General features: G+C 36.4%; 1 protein-coding gene and 1 long non-coding RNA gene across 11 annotated transcripts in view; one reads left to right on the top strand and one right to left on the bottom strand.

The window, feature by feature from the left end:
• Window positions 1–22,731, top strand: part of ENPEP (glutamyl aminopeptidase) — an 87,610-nt gene that overhangs the window by 44,945 nt on the left and 19,934 nt on the right. The window contains exons 11-13 of the mRNA XM_072810534.1: window positions 8,115–8,194; window positions 17,836–17,972; window positions 18,108–18,163. Of these exons, the coding sequence (XP_072666635.1) occupies window positions 8,115–8,194; window positions 17,836–17,972; window positions 18,108–18,163 (273 nt within the window). The remainder of the gene's footprint in view (window positions 1–8,114; window positions 8,195–17,835; window positions 17,973–18,107; window positions 18,164–22,731) is intronic.
• LOC140623819 (uncharacterized) overlaps window positions 1–22,731 on the bottom strand; it is a 126,208-nt gene that overhangs the window by 42,353 nt on the left and 61,124 nt on the right. For 6 of the 10 annotated variants that reach the window (XR_012023338.1, XR_012023339.1, XR_012023344.1 and 3 more), the window contains one exon: window positions 14,752–14,955. The exons of the other annotated variants lie outside the window; for them this stretch is intronic. This is a non-coding gene — a long non-coding RNA (uncharacterized lncRNA). The remainder of the gene's footprint in view (window positions 1–14,751; window positions 14,956–22,731) is intronic. 10 annotated transcript variants of the gene reach the window in all.

Here is a 22,731-nt window from a genome sequence, read left to right on the forward strand (position 1 = left end):
ACAGAGACATTTTCAGATATGCAGCCTAGAAAATGCTTTCCACATGTACTTCTTAGAAAGTTACTAGGGGCGGGGAGCCTGGGTGGCTCAGTGGTTGAGCAGCTGCCTTTGGCTCAGGGCGTGATCCCGGAGTCCTGGGAGCAAGTCTTGCATTGGGCTCCCCGCAGGGAGCCTGCTTCTCCTTCTGCCTATGTCTCTACCTCCCTGTGTCTCTCATGAATAAATAAATAAAATCTTAAAAAAAAAAAAAGAAAGTTACTAGGGAGAAAAAATATGAATAATAATAATAAAAAAAAAGATGTGGATCTTGGAAACAGTGCATCCAACAAGGAAAGCCATCAAAGGAAAGGCTGGCCATTCGGGACCCAGGGGGCTCATGATCCCATGCCTAAGGGCAGGAAAACTGCCTCGGCTAGGTGATGGCCAGGAAAAAGCAAGTATGATTTAGAGAATGGAGAAACTTGAGGAGCTGATGAAGGCACATCAGTTAGGTCAACTCTAAAGAGGAAAATTAGACAAAATCAAGGCTGTATGTAAAAATTGTGATCCAAAAATATAAACAGGTAGTATAATTTTATGCCATTGATAAACACAAGAAAAAGGAATGCATTTGACCCTTATGTTAGAGTGTTAGGGTAAATTTTTATTTAAGTGACTCGGGGGCCATGAAATCGGCCTATAGAGAAGGAAATGTAACTCTAACACACTTCTTAGCCAACAATATGTATACAACAGTATGATTTCATAAATGTTACTTATATTGACTTTTAACTTTTATAACCAAGGATAAATAATAGCATAAAAATTTTGTTACAGTAGCAGAGAAGGTTGCAACTATAAGTGGTCTTAACATTGTAACAGGAAAATAAAAAAGCTGGCAAAAGAAAGGAGGTGGGAGAGGGAGGAGAGCTAGAAGAGCGCTGGGCTACTAATTCAGTGATGTGCTGGTGCTGACCCTAATCCCAGCTCAGTGCCATCATGCTGGTAGCTTGAAATTGATTATATTGTGAGTTAATGGAAACCAGCAAATACTGTATTCTGTTCCACCACCCCCAAGAGCAGTTATTTACCAGCACTCCCTAGGATATCCTACAGTTTCTCCTCACTGTAAAATAGGGATAAAATCTCCTATTTTACAGTTAGGAGAGAGTAGCAATACTAAAATTTATGAAACAGGAAATGGCAGCATGAGTATAGATTGAAAAGAACAATTATAACCTATAGAAATCCAATAATAATTTTACTTTCTTAAATTTTGACTGTTACTGGGGAAATGGAAGAGAAAGTAGTATAAATAAACTCAATCACCCTCTCTCATTTATGAGTTAACAAATACTATCTGAAAAAAAAAAAAGGAACTATTTAGAGCTACAGAATTAGCCATCAGAAGTATTAAACCCAGAAGCATTTTTTAAAAGGGGATGCTTCCAAAAGAGGGGCGGAAAGGGTGGAAAAGGAGACTGGCTTTTCAATGGCAGTCCTTCTGGTTTTTGATGAAGAGGTGTCTTTGTATAAATTACACAAATAAAAATCTCCTGAATATTTAAACAGCAATTATAAATTTGATCAATAAAATTCTATCCCTAGTATCTTTTATAAGAAACTTCTGGACATCACTATTTAAAATTTTATTAAACCCCATTTATAATTTTAGCTTTACAAACAGCTAAAGAAATAGATTTATAAATTGAATTTTAAAAAACTTCCTATATGTTTTTATGAATTTAACAAATTAAAATTCATAGAGCATATCAGAATTCTTGGGCATTTTCAGCATACTGAGAATCAAACCTTTAACTTAACAAACTCATACTTTTCTAGGCAATTTAAACATGACTACTGGGTTATGATATCCTTAGAATTTCAGTTAAAATTATAAATATGTCACTTCCCTCTAATGTGCCAGATTTTTTAAAACATTTGAAATATTATAAAAGCTGATGAAATGTCACACTTATCACAATTGTATGAATACCACTTATACAAAAAAATCTTTATTTTTATTTTTCTGTTTTTTTATTATTATTATTATTTTTACAAACCCTTGTGTCGAGGGCTTTCAATAGATCGTAGTGAGGGAGCTGCTCTGCTACGTACAAAACCCTAACCCAGAAGCAGGTCATCTACGAATGGTTTAGCACCAGGCTCCCCACAAACATGTGTTGAGTGATGGGAAAAATTCTTAATATTATATCCATTTCTGTATGACTAGTTATTTTTCTATACATTTCTGGGGTGCCAATGGCTGCCAAGAGAAGAGAAAGAAATCAGGATCTCAGGACCTCTGGTATAGGGCTGGCCACATACCACTTTGGGGATATCGTCTCAGTCCCGATTACCCAGATGTGTCCCCTCCTAGACAGGATCCTGGGTAAATGCAAACAACATAGTGTGTACAGAACTGGTTGTCTAGATTTCCTTTCATTTTCACCCTTGCCAATTTTTTTCCAGTTTCATTGAAAAATAATTGACAAATGTCATATATAAGTTTAAGGCATACAACATGATGTTTTGATTTATGTCTATCGTGAAATGGCCACCACAATAGATTCAACTAACACCCATCACCCATGCCCATTTGTATTGTCTCTTCTTTCAACTTCTGAATAGTTGGTTTGGTAGAGAGACATTTGCACCCACTGCCACTTGATCTCTAATCTCTACTCTAATGATCTCTAATCTCCACTGCCCAATTTTCACTGAAGAGGTCCTTTGACCTTTTTATCTCCTTTTATCTCCTTTTTATCTCCTTTATTAAAATAAGATCTCAATGATCTTATTTTATAGTTTCTTATGTATACATCATTACAAGATCAATTATTCGATAGCAATTAAGGTAACATGAGGAAGGAGAATTATAGGGTGTGACAAAGGTGTCCCAGAATAACTATAACATGGATCTTTTATAGTTATTGTTTTATGTTTTGGCAAATTAAGATTGGCCAAATTTAATACTGCTATTTAATAGATATTAAAACTTTAAAAGTATTTCTCTCTTGTAAAACAAGCTTTCACTGTGGAGTTTCACAGTAATTACTCTCTCCTGTCATATATGCCCATTGGTACACTGAGTCTGGATTAACAGGTGAGTCAGCAGGTGTGCTTGAGTAGGGAGGGCCACGGAAGATTTTCCTAAGGAAGTGATATTTAACCTGAGTAGATTGATACGGGGGGATGTTTAAAACAGAAACTACAACATATATGAAGGCCCCAGTGTTTAAAAAGTAGCATTACTCATATCATATGCAACACTTATTGAGCATTTACTAAGTAGCTGGTGCTACTTTTAGCACTTTAGAGCATTTTTTATAACAGGTGGGAAAACAGAAATAACTGAAGATGATTAAATAACTTATTCAAGGTTACACAGAGTATATGTGATGGAACTTTGATTTGAACACAGGAAGTCTGGCTCAGAGAAACTGAACAGCAGAGAGAGGCACCAGGCACAGTGGTGAGAGAGGAGGCAGGTGCCAGGCATGAACACTGTGTTAAAGATTTTCAACAACAGTATAAAATTTGAGGACTTCAAGGAGAGAGAATTGGCAGGTCACCTTTACATTTTTCAAAGTTTCCCTCTGGCTACATTATAAGAATGTAGAATAAGTCAGAACAGAGGGCAGTGTGGAAGCAGGAGGACCAGTTAGTATGATAATTGCAGTGAGTGACTCATGTGAGAGATGATGCAGAAGATGGGGTCTGCCCTAGGAGAGTGGCCATGGGCCAGAGGGGGTGGCAGATGTTGACAAAGATTGGGTTGAGCTAAAATTTATCATTAAATAAATGAGATGCAGGGAATTGGACTGGATGAATTTGGAGATAACAGTCTCATTTTAGAATATTGTTCTCATCTTGTTCTATAGTGGTCATAGCCGAAAGATCTTTAGAGACCCACTTATACATATTCTATACAGTGAGTAACAGAACCTGTTCTCCGGTTTCTGATTCAGGGCTTCAAAAATTAAATCACAGTAAGAGCACACTTGGGGGTTTCCGAACATCCAAATTGCCAAATTTCAAATTAGACTTTCCATCCAGGCATCAGAGAATGATGAGAACTCAGAATTATTAAATTAGCTACTTTCAAGATACTGGTTGGCTCCTGAACAGGAACAACATCAAGAAAGCCAAGGGTGCTCACTTTGTTAAGGCCTGTGATCAGCCTCTTCTCCTGGAAGCATCAGACACTTGGCTCTATCACAATGAATGAAATTCAGAGGAAATGGGTATCTTGCTGGATAGGAATTTTGAAAACTAATAGTTCATGCCAAAACAAAGGAAGTCTGAATTCCTCGATCAAATGAGATCAATCAGGGAGTGTCTGTATATACTTCTTTATCTTTTTTTCTATTTTGGAAAGGAAAGATCATTATAGAAGAGTTTTGTTTTCACTCTTTCCTCTTCATAATATATGAATGAATTGAAACCTAGATCTGACTAAGTGATAATTCAATTACAAAAATCAATATAAGTGTAATCATTCTGTTAACTATAAACTGTTTATTTTATAGTTACTGTTTTATGTTCTAGCAAATTAGATTGGCTATATTTAATACTGCTATCTAATAGCCTTTGGATATTAAAATTAAAAATATTTCTCTCTGGAGAAACAAACTTCCACTAGAAAAGCTTCATAGTAATTGTTGCTTTCTATAATATGTATCCCCTGATTTGTTAAGCCAAAGACATACCCAGCACTGTTTTTAAACTGTGGGATTGCATTTTTTAAATTACTCTTTAGTTATGCATTCCACTCCACACAAATAAAAAAAATTATTACTCAGCAAATGACATATATTATCAGGTTTTCACTTTTTAAGTTATATCAAATCTTTAAATTGAATTCATCTAGATTTAGAACTATATTAACATTTATACGTTTCTCTAATATTTTCTTTAGTTTTTACCTTCAGATACAGTTTTTATTTTATTTAGATTCATAGATACATGACTTTTAGTGATCACTTATTAAGTCAATCTACTTGCTCCATTTTTGTAAAAAAAAAAAAAAGTTATATGTATACAGGAAAATAAACCCAGAAAACATGTGCTATCCTGTTGAGAACATTTGTTAAAAATCTATAGTAGCACCTGAACAAGTAAGAGAGAAAGTGACATAATATCAAAAGTGACCCCTCATTATTTTTTACCTGATTGAGAAGCTACATCATAATATGTGCCCTCATGCCCTCAGAAAGGAATCAGTCTTTTCTCCAATGTTAGTGTCCAGATATATTCCTGTCTGGTGGGAAATGTGGTTGATTAAACTGTACTATAAACTCTATGGGCCCCTCCCTTTTCTCATTGTTTAAATATTTCAAGATTAGGGAATTCTTACCAGAAACTTTTTACAACCCAAATGACCCACACATGTGTAAGTTATTGTTTTAACACTATGGCCTCAACTTTCTCTTAGAAACAAACTAGTTTTATGTCTCCATCAGGGGAAATTCTCTATCAGGGACATGTCTTTGGCAGTCCACCTCAATGTAAACAGGGGAAAAGGGGAGTAGGTGTATTATTTTGGGGCAATCAAAGTGAATTTCTTTAGTGAAAATTAGGTTGGTCATGTTTAATACTACCAGAATTTGTTATAGTGTTAGATACAAAAAAGTGAATCATATCTTTAAAAATGAAATTTGATCCTCCTGGATTTTGGGTAACATACAGAAGACTTTCTCATTCCATTTATGTAATTTCCATTTCTTGACACTTTGTACTCAAATCTATTACTTTACTCAGGTTAGATTTGATCCTATAAAGGATTTTAAAACTGTAAAATTCTACAGCCTCAACCCTCTATCCTTTTAGTCTTATGATCCCCTCAGACTTAAAAGCAATATTTTTTACATAACTTCATAGTGTATCATATGTCCATGTTTAGGCACAGTGTGGTCCCAGAGACCACATTTTATAGGGGATAGTCAAAATATGAGATCTTGATTGTGCACACAGGGCATCCAGATACTTGCATGCTTCATCCTTTCAGTCAGGTTGGCATTGGGGAAATATAGTAAAGGAAAGAAATGTTAGTTTATGTGGCAACACCAAAACAGAAGAGTAGTAAAAGAGTGAAATACGTAGATAGGATGTGACCTTTAAAAATGCTTGTTTGTGGGATCCCTGAGTGGCTCAGTGGGTTTAGCACCTGCCTTCGGCCCGGGCCATGATCCTGGAGTCCCAGGATTGGGTCCCATGTCAGGCTCCCTGCATGGAGCCTGCTTCTCTCTCTGCCTCTCTCGCTCTCTCTCTGTGTCTCTCATGAATAAATAAATAAATAAAATCTTAAAATAAATAAATAACATAAAAATGCTTGTTTGTCTATCTCTTGAGAAACTGCAAAGGATCACTCTTTGGTTGGCTTCCCTAAAAGCAGATCCTGAGTTGATGATTCAAGTGAAAGCTACTCACCTGGAAATGATTCTAAGAAAGGCTGAAAGGGTAGTGGGAAGTGGGATGTCAAGCAGCAAAGTGCAATTATCAAGCGGGTGCTATAGAGGGTACCTACGCAGCAGGGAAACTCTGGAGATAGTGCTTTAGCATGGTCCTTACAGATGGGGCAAGGAAGGTTCTCATACCCATTCATCATTGGCTAAGGGCTGTGTCTAAGAATGTAAATTCCAATGAACTTTTGGCTTTCCTTGCTCAGGCAGCTAGAGGGCAGTCCTCTGACAGAGACACCCAGGTGCTTGGCTATTGGCAAGGAGAGCATGCACATTGGGATCTGGGGTGTACAAAAATGACAAAGAGATTCAAGGGGATAAAGGTGGAGCACTGGCAATGCTTGCAACATGACCTAAGAAACAATTTATGTATTGGTCCTGTGGAGCTTATAGCCAAAAACATTCCACAGCAACAAAATCCTCAAAGAACACTACTTAACTCAATCCCATAAAATATTTCAACAGTTATGAAACAAAGGATTACTTCTTCCATGTAGATGGCAAAATGTATTCTCCCCATGGGGTGCCTGTGTGGCTTAGTCAGTTGAGCCTCCAATTCTTGATTTTGGTTCAGGTCCTGATCTCAGGGTCCTGGGATTGAGCAGGGTAGCAGGCTCCCTGCTCAGTGGGGAGTCTGCTTGTCTTCCTCTCCCTCTGCCCCTCTCCCCTGTCACACACACTATCTTTCTGAAATTAAATAAATAAATAAATAAATAAATAAATAAATAAATAAATAATAAAATAGTTAAAAAATGTATTCTCCCTGAATTACATAAATTTTATTATATCTTGAAGGAGAAATATCATTCTCCATTCTCTGGCCGGGACTTACATGATCACAGATGAAGAAAAACAAGGCGAACTTTGAGTCAGAACCCAAAACCCAAACCCAAGACAAACACAGATTTGTCTTCTTTCTAGGTCTCTTGAATTTTCTGATTGATAATACATGATATGAGAACAATCAAAAAAAGTTAAGACCTCTTTTGTGAGATTTCAAGACTAAAATATTAAGTATATATCATACCTAAGTATGAAGCTAACCTCCACCCCCTGCTCCACAAGAAAATACTGAGAACACTAAAAACCTCCCAAACATTCTTGTCTGATGATATTTCCTTTGCAGTACACCTGATTCACATGATGCAAAATAGGAGATATTGAAAGAACATGAGACTCTTTAAGGGACGGATGGTAGTGGTATAATTTAAATTTCAACATAATCTCTAAAATGTGTTATTTCCTGCATGGTGTTTTAAGATTGTCTTCTGAATTTGAAAAATGCTTTGTGTTCCTTGACAGAAACTAAGCATATTAGAATATGTGCAAGTATGTGTGTAAAAGCTCAATGTTATCATATAATGTATTATATTTACACAGTATCTTTATTTCAAACCCTCAAAGCATTTTATTGAAATAATCTTCATGCTTAGCTAATTTATTGATACAAAGTTCCAAATTTTAGAGATTTATAGAAATTTAAAGCAGTTATATGCCTATCTTCATCACTAAAGAGTGTTATATTAACGGCATTAACCATATCCTATTCATTGGATGATGATTTATGAGGAAAACATGCTTGTCTATTGGCTTTTTAATTTTTTTTTAATTTGGGGAATGTTTTTATTTTTTAGTAATAAAAGTTACATTTTTCTTTTTAAAAAACTTTAGTTACACATGGAATATTCCAGTTAAATGGACTGAAGATAATGTATCAAGTATTACATTCTACAACAGGTCAGAAACAGGAGGTAAATATCATCAATTGATTTGTTTCTTCTTTCGAATTAATGTGCCCCATTAAACTAATGTAAGTGTAAAGAAACCACAATAAATTTGGAATTTATGATGTAAATTTCAGCTAAAAGAGACCTCTTAAGTAACTTACCAATGAATTCAAGCCCTTATCTACAATAATGAGAAATTTCCTACCGAGGAGATATTCTTTTTAAGATTTACGATGACTGAAACCGTAACAAATACTCATATCCAAGTAAGGGTCACACACCAACCATTGGATGGTCAATGTGTAAGTTTTCTTTCTTTCTCCTTTGCTCATTTCTTCCCTCCTTTCCTTCCTTCCTTCTTCCTTTACTCTTTTCCCTTTATATCAGAGAAGTAAGTCATAAAATTTCTTAAAAGGTTATGTGACAAGCCTGGTTTCTTAAAATGCTATCATTAAATTGGATTTACCATTTTTCCAATTCAGTATGACTTTAGAATCTTTAATAACTCAAAATTATCTTTTCTAAGTTATATATTGTCACCAGTAGCTCAAGGCACTACCTATATCTATTTCCTTCCTTCCATTCTCCCATCTATCCATCCATCTCCCTAAATGAATTACTTGGCATGTGCCTGTGTTAAAATTCAGATGTGACTACTCTGCTCACTTAAATCAACTAGAAATATATTTGTGTATTCTATCTCTCTTGGTTTATCTCTTCCTTTGTTGAAAAAATTTAGTTATATAAAAACAAGGAGGCCTTTTATCACACAGGTTCTCTCCTCCAAATTGTTGAAAAAAAATAACAGAGCCAGTTTTAACAACCATCCCAGAGATTCCTGATTTTTATACTTTTACCATTGTACTTGTTTTATGTTTCCAAATTGTTTCTTTCCTAAGACGAATGATACTCTTCTTCACCTCCTCCCATGCAGAGTTGGTTTCAGAAAAGCATTTGGCATGGGCTTTCACCTGTAGCCTCTTAGAAATAAAAGTAAAGTAAATCATTTATCCTTTATTTACATATGCCTATTTGCTCCGGCAAAATATTATAAAATATTAATGAGGTCTGAGTTCCCCTAGCAAGAAAATTTTTACCCCATTTCAAGGAGGTTGATTTTTTAAACAGCTTTATTGAGATAAAATTCACATATTATACAGTTCCTCCCATTTAAAGTATATAATCCAGTGGCTTTTTTTATTATATTTGCAGATATGTGTTATCATCATCAAAGTCAAATTTAGAGCATTTTAATCACCTCAAAAATGACATTCTGTACCCTTTAGCTGCCCATCCCTCTCCCCTCACAGACCCCCACCCTAAGCAACTGCTAATCTACCTCTGGTCTGCATAGTTTTGCCTATTTGGAACATTTCATATAAATAGAATGATATGTGCAGTATTTCATGACTGCCTTCTTTCACTTAGAATAATGTTTTCAAGGTTCATCCATGTTGTAAGCATATATCAATACTTCATTCCTTTTTATTGACAAATTATATTCATATCATATCATTATACCACTTCCCATTTATTTATCAGTTAATGGGCATTTGCATTATTTCTACTTTTTGGCTGTTAATACTGCTATAGACATTTGTGTACAAATTTTTCTGCAAATCCAGGTTTTTTTTCATGTTGGATTTTTTTTTACTTTTATTATAAATTCTTTTGTGTGTGTGTGTATTTATTTTTACTATAAACTCTACCAGCTTTGCTACTGTTGAGACAAGAATGCTTTCTGTTGCTTTATTGCAAAACTTTCTCTTGACCATTTATACTAACAATTACTTTGATTGTTATGGTCAACATTTCTCCCAAATTCTTCTAGAGTTCCCAGATCAATGCCATTTCATCTAACTCTTTTACATATGATTATGTTGTTTTGAATACTGAGCTCTATCTTTCAAGATCTGCCTTCTGACCATTCTCTTACTCATAAGAATGCTTGCCAATGGAAAGTGGAGAAGACCAAAAAAAAAAAAAAAAAAAGACTTTTTAAAATGTGCAATACCACTTGGGTGTTTGGGTGGCTCAGTCAGTTAAGTGTCCAATTTATGAGTTTGGCTCAGGTGATGATCTCAGGATTGTGAGATTGAGCTCCAAGTAAAGCTCCACGACCAGCTTGGAGCCTGCTTAAGATTCTCTCTCTCTCTTGCTCTCCCTCTGCCTCTGTCTCACCACCTCCTTAAAAAATGTCAAATACCACTGATAAAAGGCATAATAAGCTACCATTCCATTGGAAAGTTTTCCGTGAATTTGGTTTAAAATTAGAATATGTACAAGTATATGTGTTGCACACACATTGGTTACTATTGGTTAACTGAGGGTTAGAGGAATTTTGGCAGTTGCTTGATTTGCTGCTAACAAATTTAGAGCATGAATAATTTGTCTTTGCTAACAGCATTTTCATGGAATGAAGTTTCTAAAAAAGTGAATTTTCCAGATATCTAAAGCTTACTCAAGTGTTTTGTAAAATAAAGTTGAAGAGTTAACAATAAACATTTTTTCTTATATGGATTATATACTTATTAGAATATTTGAATAATAAATTTATTCCATGTTAATCAATCATCAATCGATCAATTAATTCGTTCTTCAAGGAAGTTTTTACTGAGAACTAACTGTGTGCCAGACACAGAGGTAGGCATGGAGATAATGCTGAGGGGAAAAAACTCTTCGCCTCTTGGCACTTACTGTCTAGGGAGGGTGCACACAAGTCAGCAGGCAAAGATGTGTCGTGAGTGGCTGATGTGGTAATAGCCAATGGGACTCACTGAAGAAATACCAGCCCAGATTTGGGGGTTTGGGAGAAGTTACTAAAGAAAATAACTTCTAGGCTGAGAGCTAGGGGGATAGAATTGACCAAGTGTAGATACGAACTATGCTCTGGGCAGAGAATGCTAGTAGGAAAGTTAGGGCAGAAGGCTCTGCCAACAACTGTAACCCTCTTTTTACATTGAACACAACTATAACTATTGACTTAGCGGTCTTTCTCCTCCCCATACAATATTTCTTGAAGAAATGGAGCTTATTTATTTTGCTTGTGGTTGTTCTATATCCTTATCAGCTACCCAGTAATTGTTTATTGAATGAATGAGTACAAGAATGAATGAAGAGGCTCTAATGTTCACAGAGCTTTGATGACAAACCTGCCTTTATCTGAAATTTCAGAATCATGACTGCTTACTTAGCTAGAAGCAAACTAGAAATCTCTTCCTACTTCAAAGTGTCTGCTCCATTTTTAGGCTATGCAATAAGTTCCTGTTTCCTGTTTGGGGACATCTTCAGCTCTCAGCTTAGAGCCCAGATGACAAACATGTCCCAAGTGCACTGGATGGGCAGTCAGCTCAGGTTACCAGCCCTACCTCCCTCCTCTTGGCTTCTTTGATGATTCATCAGTTAGAAATTTCCCAGGCAATGTTGGGACTTCCCCCAAGGTCTTTTATTTACATTTGTGTTGTACATGATATTTTAAACATTAGAAAAATGAAACATGTAATTTATAACAAAAGAATAGGACCTTCTCAGGCTGTTCCAACCTGCCCTGTGTAATCTCTCTTCTCATTGTTTATAGTATGTTTTATCTATCAGTTTAATCAATCCTTCCTTATAACTAGTATTACTACTTTATATTTTAAATATCATCATTGTAATTTAATCTCCGTATGCTTTGTATTTCCTTTTTTAAGTAAATGATAAAGTCCTTGGAGATGCAACCTCTACATCACACTCCTTGATAGCAGGTCAGGAATACCCTATTCTCAGCAAGGTTCTCTGCACATTTTAAGACTTACTAAGAGTTTAGTGAGTCCTTGCTGAATAGATGCTTGTTTGCTCTCAGACTGCTGTGATTTTAGAGGATATCTGTATATACTTTAGTCATGCCTCTATCTTTAGTACCAGCTACTATTTTGTCAGTGTACCTACATTTAGTAGTATACATTTAGTAGTTAGTTACTACTACATTTAGTAGTATATCACCTTTTTGCTTTTTATCTTCTGCTTTCTAATATTTAGAAGACTTGAAGATTATCACATGATGTCAGAAAATTAATCTTACTGAAACATAATATTTTAAAATAGGTATTTCTAAGTACATAGGGTCCAAAAGAGGGTCTAGGCAATAGGAAATTGTATAGACTTTGTGATGACCATTTTCATAATTCTTGTAGATTTGAGGATACATTCTGAATGGTTTAGATAACCAAACCCTGACTACATATAAATAGAATATTACTAGAAGTTGATGGTAGTTATATTTAAATATTTCATGTCAAAATAATTATGGGCGTATATTTTTAAATTTAATAACAATGAGAAAGAGAGACTTTCTTCATTCTTTCAAGCTGAGCTTCATGGAATGTTTGAATTTTGATTGGATCATTATGAATTCAGTTTTGCAGATTCAAGAGCTCAGTTTCATCAATTCAGCCCTGGTCAACCAAGTCTTGGTAGATTTATTCACACAAAGCAAACACATAAGAATGCTAATTTGTTAATTTATACAAATAAAAATACACTGGCCAAGGTGAACCAGAATACTCTTGTCAGCTAATTAGGTATCTCTTTCCAGGAAGAAAGTTTACTTAATAAGAGTAAAGAGAGAGTTAAGGTAGATCAATTATTTTAGAGATTTCATCACGCTGTGATAGCCTCATATATTGCATTAACCAGGGGAGTCTAATTATTGCATTTAGAGGCTATTTTGATGCAATGAAAGTTTCTTATTCATGCATCAGTCCAATGGAGATATTCCTGAAATGTTATTTCTCCTAGGTGGCCCACTCTCAAATAATAACTTAGAAATCCTCTTGTCCTTCCTCTTATGGCTCCACTGCCCCTTGGACCTCTGATTCCTCTGCTGGATCTTTGCATCTGACCAGGAGACAGAGGAAGATAATGAAGGGACCAGGTCTAGAAGTGCATTTATTACTTCTCCCCACAGTTTGTGTCTAGTTGTCAATCCCATTTTGCTACCTAACTGCAAGAGAGACTAATAAATAAAGTCAGGAGAAAAAAGAATAGTGTGGTAAATAACTAACATATCTCTGTCACATATACTGTTCTCAATAAGAGGAAATCTGTTGAAAGATCTGGAGTCCATGTACCAGCTCAACTGTGCACCTACTTCCCTGGGTAGACTGACACACCCTGAGAGATCTTCATTATCCAACTCTTCTTTGTAATTATTTCTTCCCATTATCCAACTTTTCTTTGTAGTCACCAAAACATCACCAGTGATCATTCTTCATCATAGTAGCCAGGATGCATTTTTTCCAGATTCCTGCTAATTATATTATACTTTTCTTTTTAGGGAGATTTTCTAGGCCACTTGCATTTAATTTAAGAGGGACCCTATAATTATTACTAATAACATAATCACTAATACTTTCTTAAATAAATGATTTGTTAAAATATTACCACAAATGTATACCCTATCCATTTTACAACAGATGATGTTAATTTTAGCTTCAGAGATTAAAATTTTCCTCCTTGACCCTAAATTCTGATAGTGCATCCTAGTAGAAAATTTTAAGTATAAATAGTGTGTCATTAGTCAAAAAGTACTACTCATGTATCTTTCAGCTGTCTTACTAATATGTGATACAGAAAATGTAATATCAACTGTCATTTTATACCAAAAAATAATTTGCTTAAAGGATCAATGCAAGAAAGCATTTACATCACTAAAGAAAAATGTTTCTTTCTTTGTAATTATCAAGCTATCACAAACTATCTAGTTGTCTAAACTTTGTTATAATTATTTATATAAAATAGTATACAGGCATACCTCAGAGACATTGCAGGTTGGGTTCTAGACTACCACAACAGAACGAATATTGCAATAAAGCATGTCAAATGAATTTTTTGGCTTCCTAGTGCATAACATAAAAGTTATATTTACATTATACTGTAATCTGTTAAATGTGCAATAGCATTATATCTAAAGAACAATGGACATACTTAATTCAAAAATGCTTTATTGCTAAAAATGCTAACCATCACCTGAGCTTTCAGTGAGTCATAATCACTGAGCACAGATCACCATAACAAATATAATAATAATGAAAAAGTTTGAAATGTAAGAATTACCAAATTGTGACACAGAGACACAAAGTGAGGAAATGCTGTTGGAAAAACAATGCTAATGGACTTGCTCCATACGGGGTTGCCACAGACCTTCAATCTGTAAAAAAATGCAGTATCTACAAAGTGCAATAAGCAAAGTATAATAGAGTGAGGTATGCATGGATTAAAGAACTGTTATGAGAACTCTATGGCAGAAATCTATCTGTGTGGACCTTAAATAGCCCCTGGATGAAATTTTGAAAAGGTAATTATCCATCCTCACCATCTAGACAAATAAAAGAAAAAAAGAAGTTTTCTAGAAAGAACTCCTACCCCCCAAAAAATTCACTCAACCCTTTTATGCATAAAAATAGCAAGAAACAGAACAAGATGACCTATTAATTGAATGATAGGGTGTTATGTGGCCATTAGATTCACATTTTCACACACAGATATCCCCCACTTTCTGAATATTCATGTTCTACCATTCATTTTTACAAAAGACCTACCTTAGTATGGTAATGGGTTTTTCCATAAAAATGAAGATGCTCTTTGGATTTCTTTCCATTAGCAAAAGCAGGTACTAATGTAGGTCTTTTGTGAAAACACAGTGGAATTATTACAGACTTTTAGAAAATGAGAGTCCTCTCTTTATGCCATTTCAGGTTATGAAAGGTTTCACAGGAATGCTCCACTTTCAGATGGGGGGCGCTCTGTATAGAAGACAAAATTGCAAGATATTTACAATGTACTTTCAAATGAAAAGGATTATGAATCTTAAAAACAGGAAAGTCCCATTATGTGTATTGTGTGCACATCTATGCACATATATGGAGGGAACACATGCAGAAGACAAAAACATTATGTTAACTAGTGGTGGGTAATTTTTATATTCATTAAACATTTTTTGTATTTTCCAAATACATATTTGGAACTGTAAGGAACACACAGGACCGTGACAATCAGAAAAACAGTTAAAAGTAAGTGGAGAAACAAGAGGAAACATACGCCCCGACTGCCATGTGATGCCAGGAATGGGCACCAGTATTTTAGTCCTATCTTACTTCACTATGTAACTAAACAATCCAACAGTATTTTGCTGTTGACAACTGTTTTGAAAGTAGCATGAACTTGGAAAGTCCATAACTACTGACTTCCTGGATCTCAGCTTCCTCATCTATAAAGTGAGAAAAATCACAGTAACTCTAGACAGGCTTAACTAGGTATATATAAAGCACACTGAAATACTGCAGTATTTAGATGGATTGCCAGGAACTTCTCAATGTTATTTATATTCGCCTTGCTATTTATAGAACTGCGGCATATCCCCTTTCATAATAATGAGGATAGCTACCATCTGTTGAACAAATAACTGTGTGACCAACACTTTACCAATGTTATCTTATTTAATCTTCACAACAGCCCTGTGAGGGATTTTTATCCCGATTTCCCTATGGTGAATGGGGACACAGAGAGGTCAAGTGATTTGGCCAAGATCACACAGCTTGTTAGTCACAGAGCAACGGTTTTATCCTAGATCTGTCAGACTCAAAAGTTCATGGTCTTTTTCCTAAAACATATGGCTCTGCGCTTAGCAAGAGGCTCTCCTCCAGATACAAACATTCAAAGTGTACGGTTGCCAAAAGATTAGCTTCCTTTCAACAACTTGTCCATGGGAAAATGACAAAGAAAGATAAATACTACATGAGTGAGGTAAAAGTTTATAATTTGTCAAGTACCTACTCTGAACATTCCTAAAAAAAATGTATTGTCTTGTTGAAGAGCTTACTCATATTATGAAAAACTACTGTGTCCTGGATATCTTCCAAACCATGTGAACACTTTCAAAATTTAAATCTTCTTTCCTCCCAAACTAACTCACCTTCCTCTATTCTGCAATGGCAACATCATTATTCATCCCATCATGCAAGCCATTTCCCCTCCTCTGACCGTCCACATCTAGTAAGAAAACTGACTGCTGATTTGACCTGAGATGTGTCATGAAAACATCACCTTCTTTCTTTTTCATTACCTCCACATTAGAGTAGGGTCTCATTCCCTCTTGCCATAGGTTATTATAAGAGACTCTAAAACCTCTTTCCAATATCTCTCTCATACCACCATCAAAATTGTCTTTCTAGACAGCAGATCTGAGCATGCTATTGCCCTGCTTAAAAATCCTCTCTATTTAACCATGTATCAGAAGATGGATTCCTTTACATGGCACGTGGCTCTTGCACTCCAAAGCCCTGGACTTTCTTTACAGCCTCATCTTCCATCTTCCAGTATCACATCCTATGTTGCACTACATTAAACTATTTGAAATTTCTAAACAATACAAAGCATTCCCACAGCTCCTGGGAGGGGCTGGCTGAGCTGGTGCAGCAAGCCAACCCCGAGGAGATTGAGCTGGGCAAGGATGAGGATGAGGACGAGATGGACCTGGAGCCCAACGAGGTGCGGCTGAAGCAGCAGAGTGTGCTGGCCGCCCTGTTCGGGAGCCTGAAAGAGGACTGACATGGCCCCTGATGGCCCTTGTGCCCCTCCCCCCAGCATCCTCCAATATAGCCTGTATTTGTAAAAAAAAAAAAAAAAAAAAAAAAAGGATTTTATTATCACCCTCCTGCACCACCACCATCACTCTTGCAGTGATGCTGCTGCTCACTTATTATTTAAATTGTATGTTGTCCTTGCAGACAAAAGACTGTATGAATTAAAAATATAAAAGCAATGCCAACAAATGAATACTGGTCATGTCAGAGCACAGCTATTATTTTAAGTGAATATTTTTTTACCTCAAACATAAGTCTCTGTTTCTTTAATTGAATTTCTAAAAATCTATATACTAGAGCCCTATGTAAATACTGGATGCTACTTTAGAAAGAGATTTAATTTGGCAAATCCATTGATGAAAAGCATTGATGTAATCAATTGAAATAAGGAAACAGAAGACTTTACAAAGATAAATAAAATTAGAAGAGCAAGTATGACATGAATTACAAAATCAAGAATGTTGTATTTGGATTTCAGTTCTATTGCAAACCTTCTTGACATTTTAAAAGCATTACTGATTCTTAAATCATTATTTTGATAGGCAATAGCCATTTCCATCCATTTAAATGTTGATTTTAAAAAATGAAGCATTCTTTTAAATGTTTACATTTTTATCCTCTCCCTAGGCTGCCCAATGAATATTCTTTGTGTAATTAATCCATCATGATTAAAAATATATGGACTACCCCCAACAGCATGGACCTTTCTGTCTTTTGGCATTGTTTTCTTTTATTGGAGGATTGACAAGCACAGCATTATTTCACTCATTTGGCAAGCTTCTACCAGTAAAAAGTATAAGTCACAAACCATAGGACACTTATTTACATTGGTTATTCTTTTTCAGCTCACGCACTACAGTGACATTCTAAACTTAGGCAACTAAAGAAGAATTAGGCTTTGGGGTTTTGAATCCAATCAAACTTGACTCCTTGAGCTGATATTTCTTTTCTTTTCTTTTCTTCTGACCCTCTGGGCCTAATTTCTCTGTGTTTACAGCATATGCAAACATGTTTCTCATTAGTGTTTATTTACTACCACAGGAATCACTTTGAATTCTTCTAATCCTGCTGGAAATTTTTTTCTCAAAATAAACCCAGATCATATTGGGTTTTATCGTGTAAATTATGAAATACCAACTTGGGAATGGATAGCTACCAATCTTTTCTTAAACCACAAGGTAAGAGTAAAAATTGGTTGTGGTTGTGAATTGTTTTACTTTTGCTCTAAGAACAGCATCTTGATGATATTAATTTTTTCAACATGCTTTGCTTTAGTAATTGTGCTACTTACCTCTTTTTCTTTTTGTTTTCAGAACTTTTCTTCTGCTGACCGTGCAAGTCTTATAGATGATGCTTTTGCCTTGGCAAGGTGAGTTTTGGAAGGAGAGTGGACTATTTAAAGAACAGTGGATTTTGTCATGAATCTCTTTTTTTGATGAATTGCAGCCAAGTTTAAGTATTAGTGGTAGTTTAAAATATCCAAAGTCACTATTTATAACATTATTGTTTTCCTTAACTCTTTTTTAAAACTCATATAAGCCTCATAGCTGAAATACTCATATTCACTCTTAACAGACACAGAAAAACTCACCTACCCTACTGACTTTGAGTAAGGTTCATTTATATCAGAGCCTTTGAGCTAATTTGAGTGACATTTGCAAATGCTCAAAAGTGCACCTTCATAATTTGATTTAATAAAATGATAATGTGTTTCATTAACTTACTTCTATGAGCCTAAGCCCACTGTATGAGTTTATGGCTAGAGTTGTCAACTCTTGTTCAGGTCATGAGGGTAAGAAGAATGAGACCGGGTGCTCTAGGATTGATCAGAATTAAGGTACCGCTTAAGAAATTCGACTTTTTTTGTTTTCATGGCCTGAAGGTAACCTACACTTAGAAAAAAAAAATCAGCATAGATTGGGAAAATGCAGGAGTAGTAACTACAGTATCTTTGGGATTTTTTGTTTTGTTTTGTTTTCAAGTAGTCTGACACCACTATTTCAACAGGTGTTTGTTGAATTTCTGGGATTACTGTAGGAGCCAGGGACACAACCAACTGGTTTTGCTGGCTTTGTAGTGGCTTCATCCTAGATACAAGCAGTGTACTGAGAAGGAGATGCTACTTTCTCAAAAAGTCTTCACTAGCCCCTTTGTCTGGGTTAGGTGTCCCTTTCATGGGCCCTGTGTGTCACCACAATACTATACTATCATTTCTTATTAACTGTCCATCTCACTTACCAAATTGTAAGTTACGTGAGGGGAGGCACCCAGATTATGTTCCTGTTTATTTTATTCCTGGCTCTTAACTGTGACTGGCCCATGGCAGAAGCTCATTAAATATGACCCCCACATGTCTGAAGGATAGTATACCATCACCAAAGGCATGGGAGAACTATTTTACACAGACTTCCTAGATGATACACTGGAAGTCAGAAAACCTTCTTGACATCTTTTAAGGAGGAAATGGATAGGGTTATAAAACAGGTTCTGGGACAATTAAAATCTTGATTCTGTATTACCTTGAGTAAATTTTTTTTAAGATTTTATTTTATTTTATTATTTATTAGAGACACAGAGAGAGAGAGAGAGAAAGACAGAGAGAGAGAGGCAGAGACATAGGAAGAGAGAGAAGCAGGCTCCATGCAGGGAGCCCGATGGGGGAATCGATCCCGGGTCTCCAGGATCACACCCTGAGCATGAACGCAGACACTTAACTGTGCGTCCTACCTTGAGTAAATTTCTTAACTTCTCACTGACTTCATTTCCTTATGAGTAAAATGGAGATGATCTTATAAGACTCATTTGAGAAATAAATGAAATAATGCTCATAAAGCACCCCAAACAATGTCTGGCCCATAGCAAGTGCTTAATAAAGTGTATCACTTGACTGTACCAGACACTGCATAGGCCTTGGAAATTAAATGGTAAAGGAAGATAATCAGTATATGAAAACACAATAGAACTATTAAGAATTCTTTTGGGGGGAAACTCTCCTAGGAATGCATCATGACCTTTTCCAAAGCTTGGCATCTTGGCTGTTAGAGATTACACAGAACTGCAATATCTTTATGGTTAAATTCCCATCATAATACAATGCAGACAGTTCTTTTTTGCTTTAAGAAGTAAAAGCTTCTTGAACAGGTCACTCTGGGGAACTGTGTATAAAGCAATTAATTCACACAATTGAAAGACTTTCTTGCATTTGCCCAGTTTCTTGGCCACAGCCCAGTAAAATTTTGGAGAGATACGGAAAGGAAGAAAGTAAAAGAAATTTGAAAACCAAAAAATACGTAAAATCACACAGCAACTGATCTGGAAAATAGTTGAGCAATCACCTGAGCTATAACCTGAGCTATTTAGTTATCATCCAATTTCCTTCTGTAATGCATGAGGAAAACAGGACTCAGGGAAGTAGAGTCCATCAATATTGGCTATAGCCAGGTGTGGTTCACTCTGAAACTTTAGGGAGAAAAAAAGGAGAAACGTAGTTAAACAGGTTAGTACCTGTGATAAGATAAGAATTTATACAGTTCTACTTGGGTGTTTAAAAAGAAATGTTAACTATCGTGTTTCATAAGCAGGGGTAAAAGAGCACATCTAAATATAAATGTATTCTTGATTCTCCTATCCCCAAAATAGAGGAGCTAGTACTGTTACTGTCCTGGATGAATATCCAGATGGGCACATTTGTTCAAGACAAGGAATAAAAATTCTCCCAGCTACTTCAAGTCCCCCCGTCTTTGAATTTGAGTCAAGTCCAGTAAAACCACCAAAGTTACCAACTTCGTTTAAAGTTCTTCCCTGCCCTCAACTCAGGCTGGTTTCAGGCCAGCCACCTACAGTGGGAACAAGGTGCTTAATGTCTTCTCCATTTTGCTGCATGGAACTTCTACTTCTCCTTACTCACTAGACTGCCTCTGATTCCTCCAGAACTAAGGTGAGGAGAGCAGGGAGGGAGAGCAGGTGAAGGGAAGAAAGATCCTCATATGCTATCTACGTTTGGTCCTCTGTGAACTTCGTAGATGTTTAATACTAGCTCATTTTCTTGTGTGCTGTGTTCATGGGGTATTTGCCATCTGCACCCATTTTTACTGCTAAGAGTCTTTCTCTTGTAGTTCCTTGAGATGGGTAAGTGAAAACCTCTGAACCATATCTGGTCCAAAGGAAGTATGAATATATTTTTCCCCCAACAAAGTCTGGAAGAATGGGCGACTTCATACAGTCTTAACTCCTTCACTCTGAGATTAGAGCAGTAGTCAACCGTAGTCTCTTATCTATTAGATTTCTCAGAGTATCAAACACTAGGCCACTGTGCCCTCAAACTTTAGGATACGCAGGTACAACTCTTCAAGTGGTTTCATTGAAGCCCCTTTTCCTAGGCTTCATGTGAGAGGAAAAGCCTCCTGCATCCTCCTCTTCTCTGTGGGAGGAGAATATTCACAATACCCTGACAGTGCTCCCCCAAAGCCCTCTTTTAACATGTCTCATTCTGCCCCTAGCCTCTCCAGTGCTTTTAATAGCTGGTGATAGGTTATCAGCTAAGGTCACAAAAAGGGTCACCACGTTAGTTCCAACTTGGTGGGCCTGTATCTTATTTTGGGGTTTAGGCCAAAGGGCCTGGTTTGGGGGTTAGGCAAGGGGTCTTGCCAGAACAGAGGCAGAAAGAATCCTTTTTTGTCCACCTGTTACATTAGGGTTTTCTTTTTCAATAGCTTATTGTGCTATGTAACCACTGTTTGCTAAAGCCAGGAAAGGGATGAGGAATAACAAGGGAAAGCAGAGAGCACTGCCTAACAAGCCTGTGAGTGGAAGCAGGAGTCTCTAGGTGAGGAAACAATGGCAAAGGATGGTTTAAAAGGCCATCTAAGCTAATCATCCAAACAGAATTTTAGCCACACATGCTTCACACAGCAGTGGCTCTCATGATATCCAAGGTGAGGAGCAAATTACCAAATAAAGACCACCAAATGAGCATAAGCCACACCAAGATATAGACCTCTAGGGTCACTGGGTCTTACCATTTTACAGGTGTTTGCAGAGGTAACCAGAGCACAACGCAGGACTGGATAAGCAACTTCACCCTCCTACTCCCTGCCCCCCCATACACACACACTTTCATGCTGCCTTTTAAACATAGGAGAAATAGGGTAATCAGGAAGATACCAAAAAAGACCTAATTGTTTGCAAAGAGACTGTGTTAAGCCAGAAATCTGAATTTAATTGGCAAGTAAACACTGGGAGAGCAGACACAAACGGGGATTTGTTGAAATTCTCCACATCACCAAAGGCTTTGCTGGGGGACATGAGCACATGGGATTAGTTGCATCTACCTAGGCACCTTTCGGGACCATTTCTAATGTCTCAGTGAAGAGAGATGTTGGACAAAACACTGCTTAACTCAGCTTCTCTGAGGACTATACTGTATTTCCAGGTCATATCTAGTGAAGCAAAAACAAACCCTTTTGTCTGTTTGTTTGTTTTTTTAATAAATTTATTTTTTATTGGTGTTCAGTTTGCCAACATATAGAATAACACCCAGTGCTCATCCCATCAAGTGCCCCCCTCAGTGCCCATCACCCAGTCACCTCCACCCCCTGCCCACCTCCCCTTCCAACACTCCTAGTTTGTTTCCCAGAAACAAACCTTTTTTTATAGGATTCCCCGAACTTCCTGGGTACCTCAGCCCAAAATAGGAGGGCAAGATTTCTCTCATCGGACCCATTTGTCCTCTTTTCCATCAAATTTGGTGGGAACTTTAAGTTATAGCCTCCATCTTCTCCAGGTGATAGGATAGTTATATAGTTTAAGTCCATCAGGCTGGGCTTTTTCTAGATGATGGAAGATTTTTTAAAAATTTGTGGGAGGCCATTTGCTTCAACGTAGATGGAACTGGAGGGTATTATGCTGGGTGAAGTAAGTCAATCAGAGAAGGACAAA

Source organism: Canis lupus, chromosome 33 (assembly GCF_048164855.1).
Source record: "Canis lupus baileyi chromosome 33, mCanLup2.hap1, whole genome shotgun sequence".
NCBI classification, from domain to species: Eukaryota; Metazoa; Chordata; class Mammalia; order Carnivora; family Canidae; genus Canis; species Canis lupus.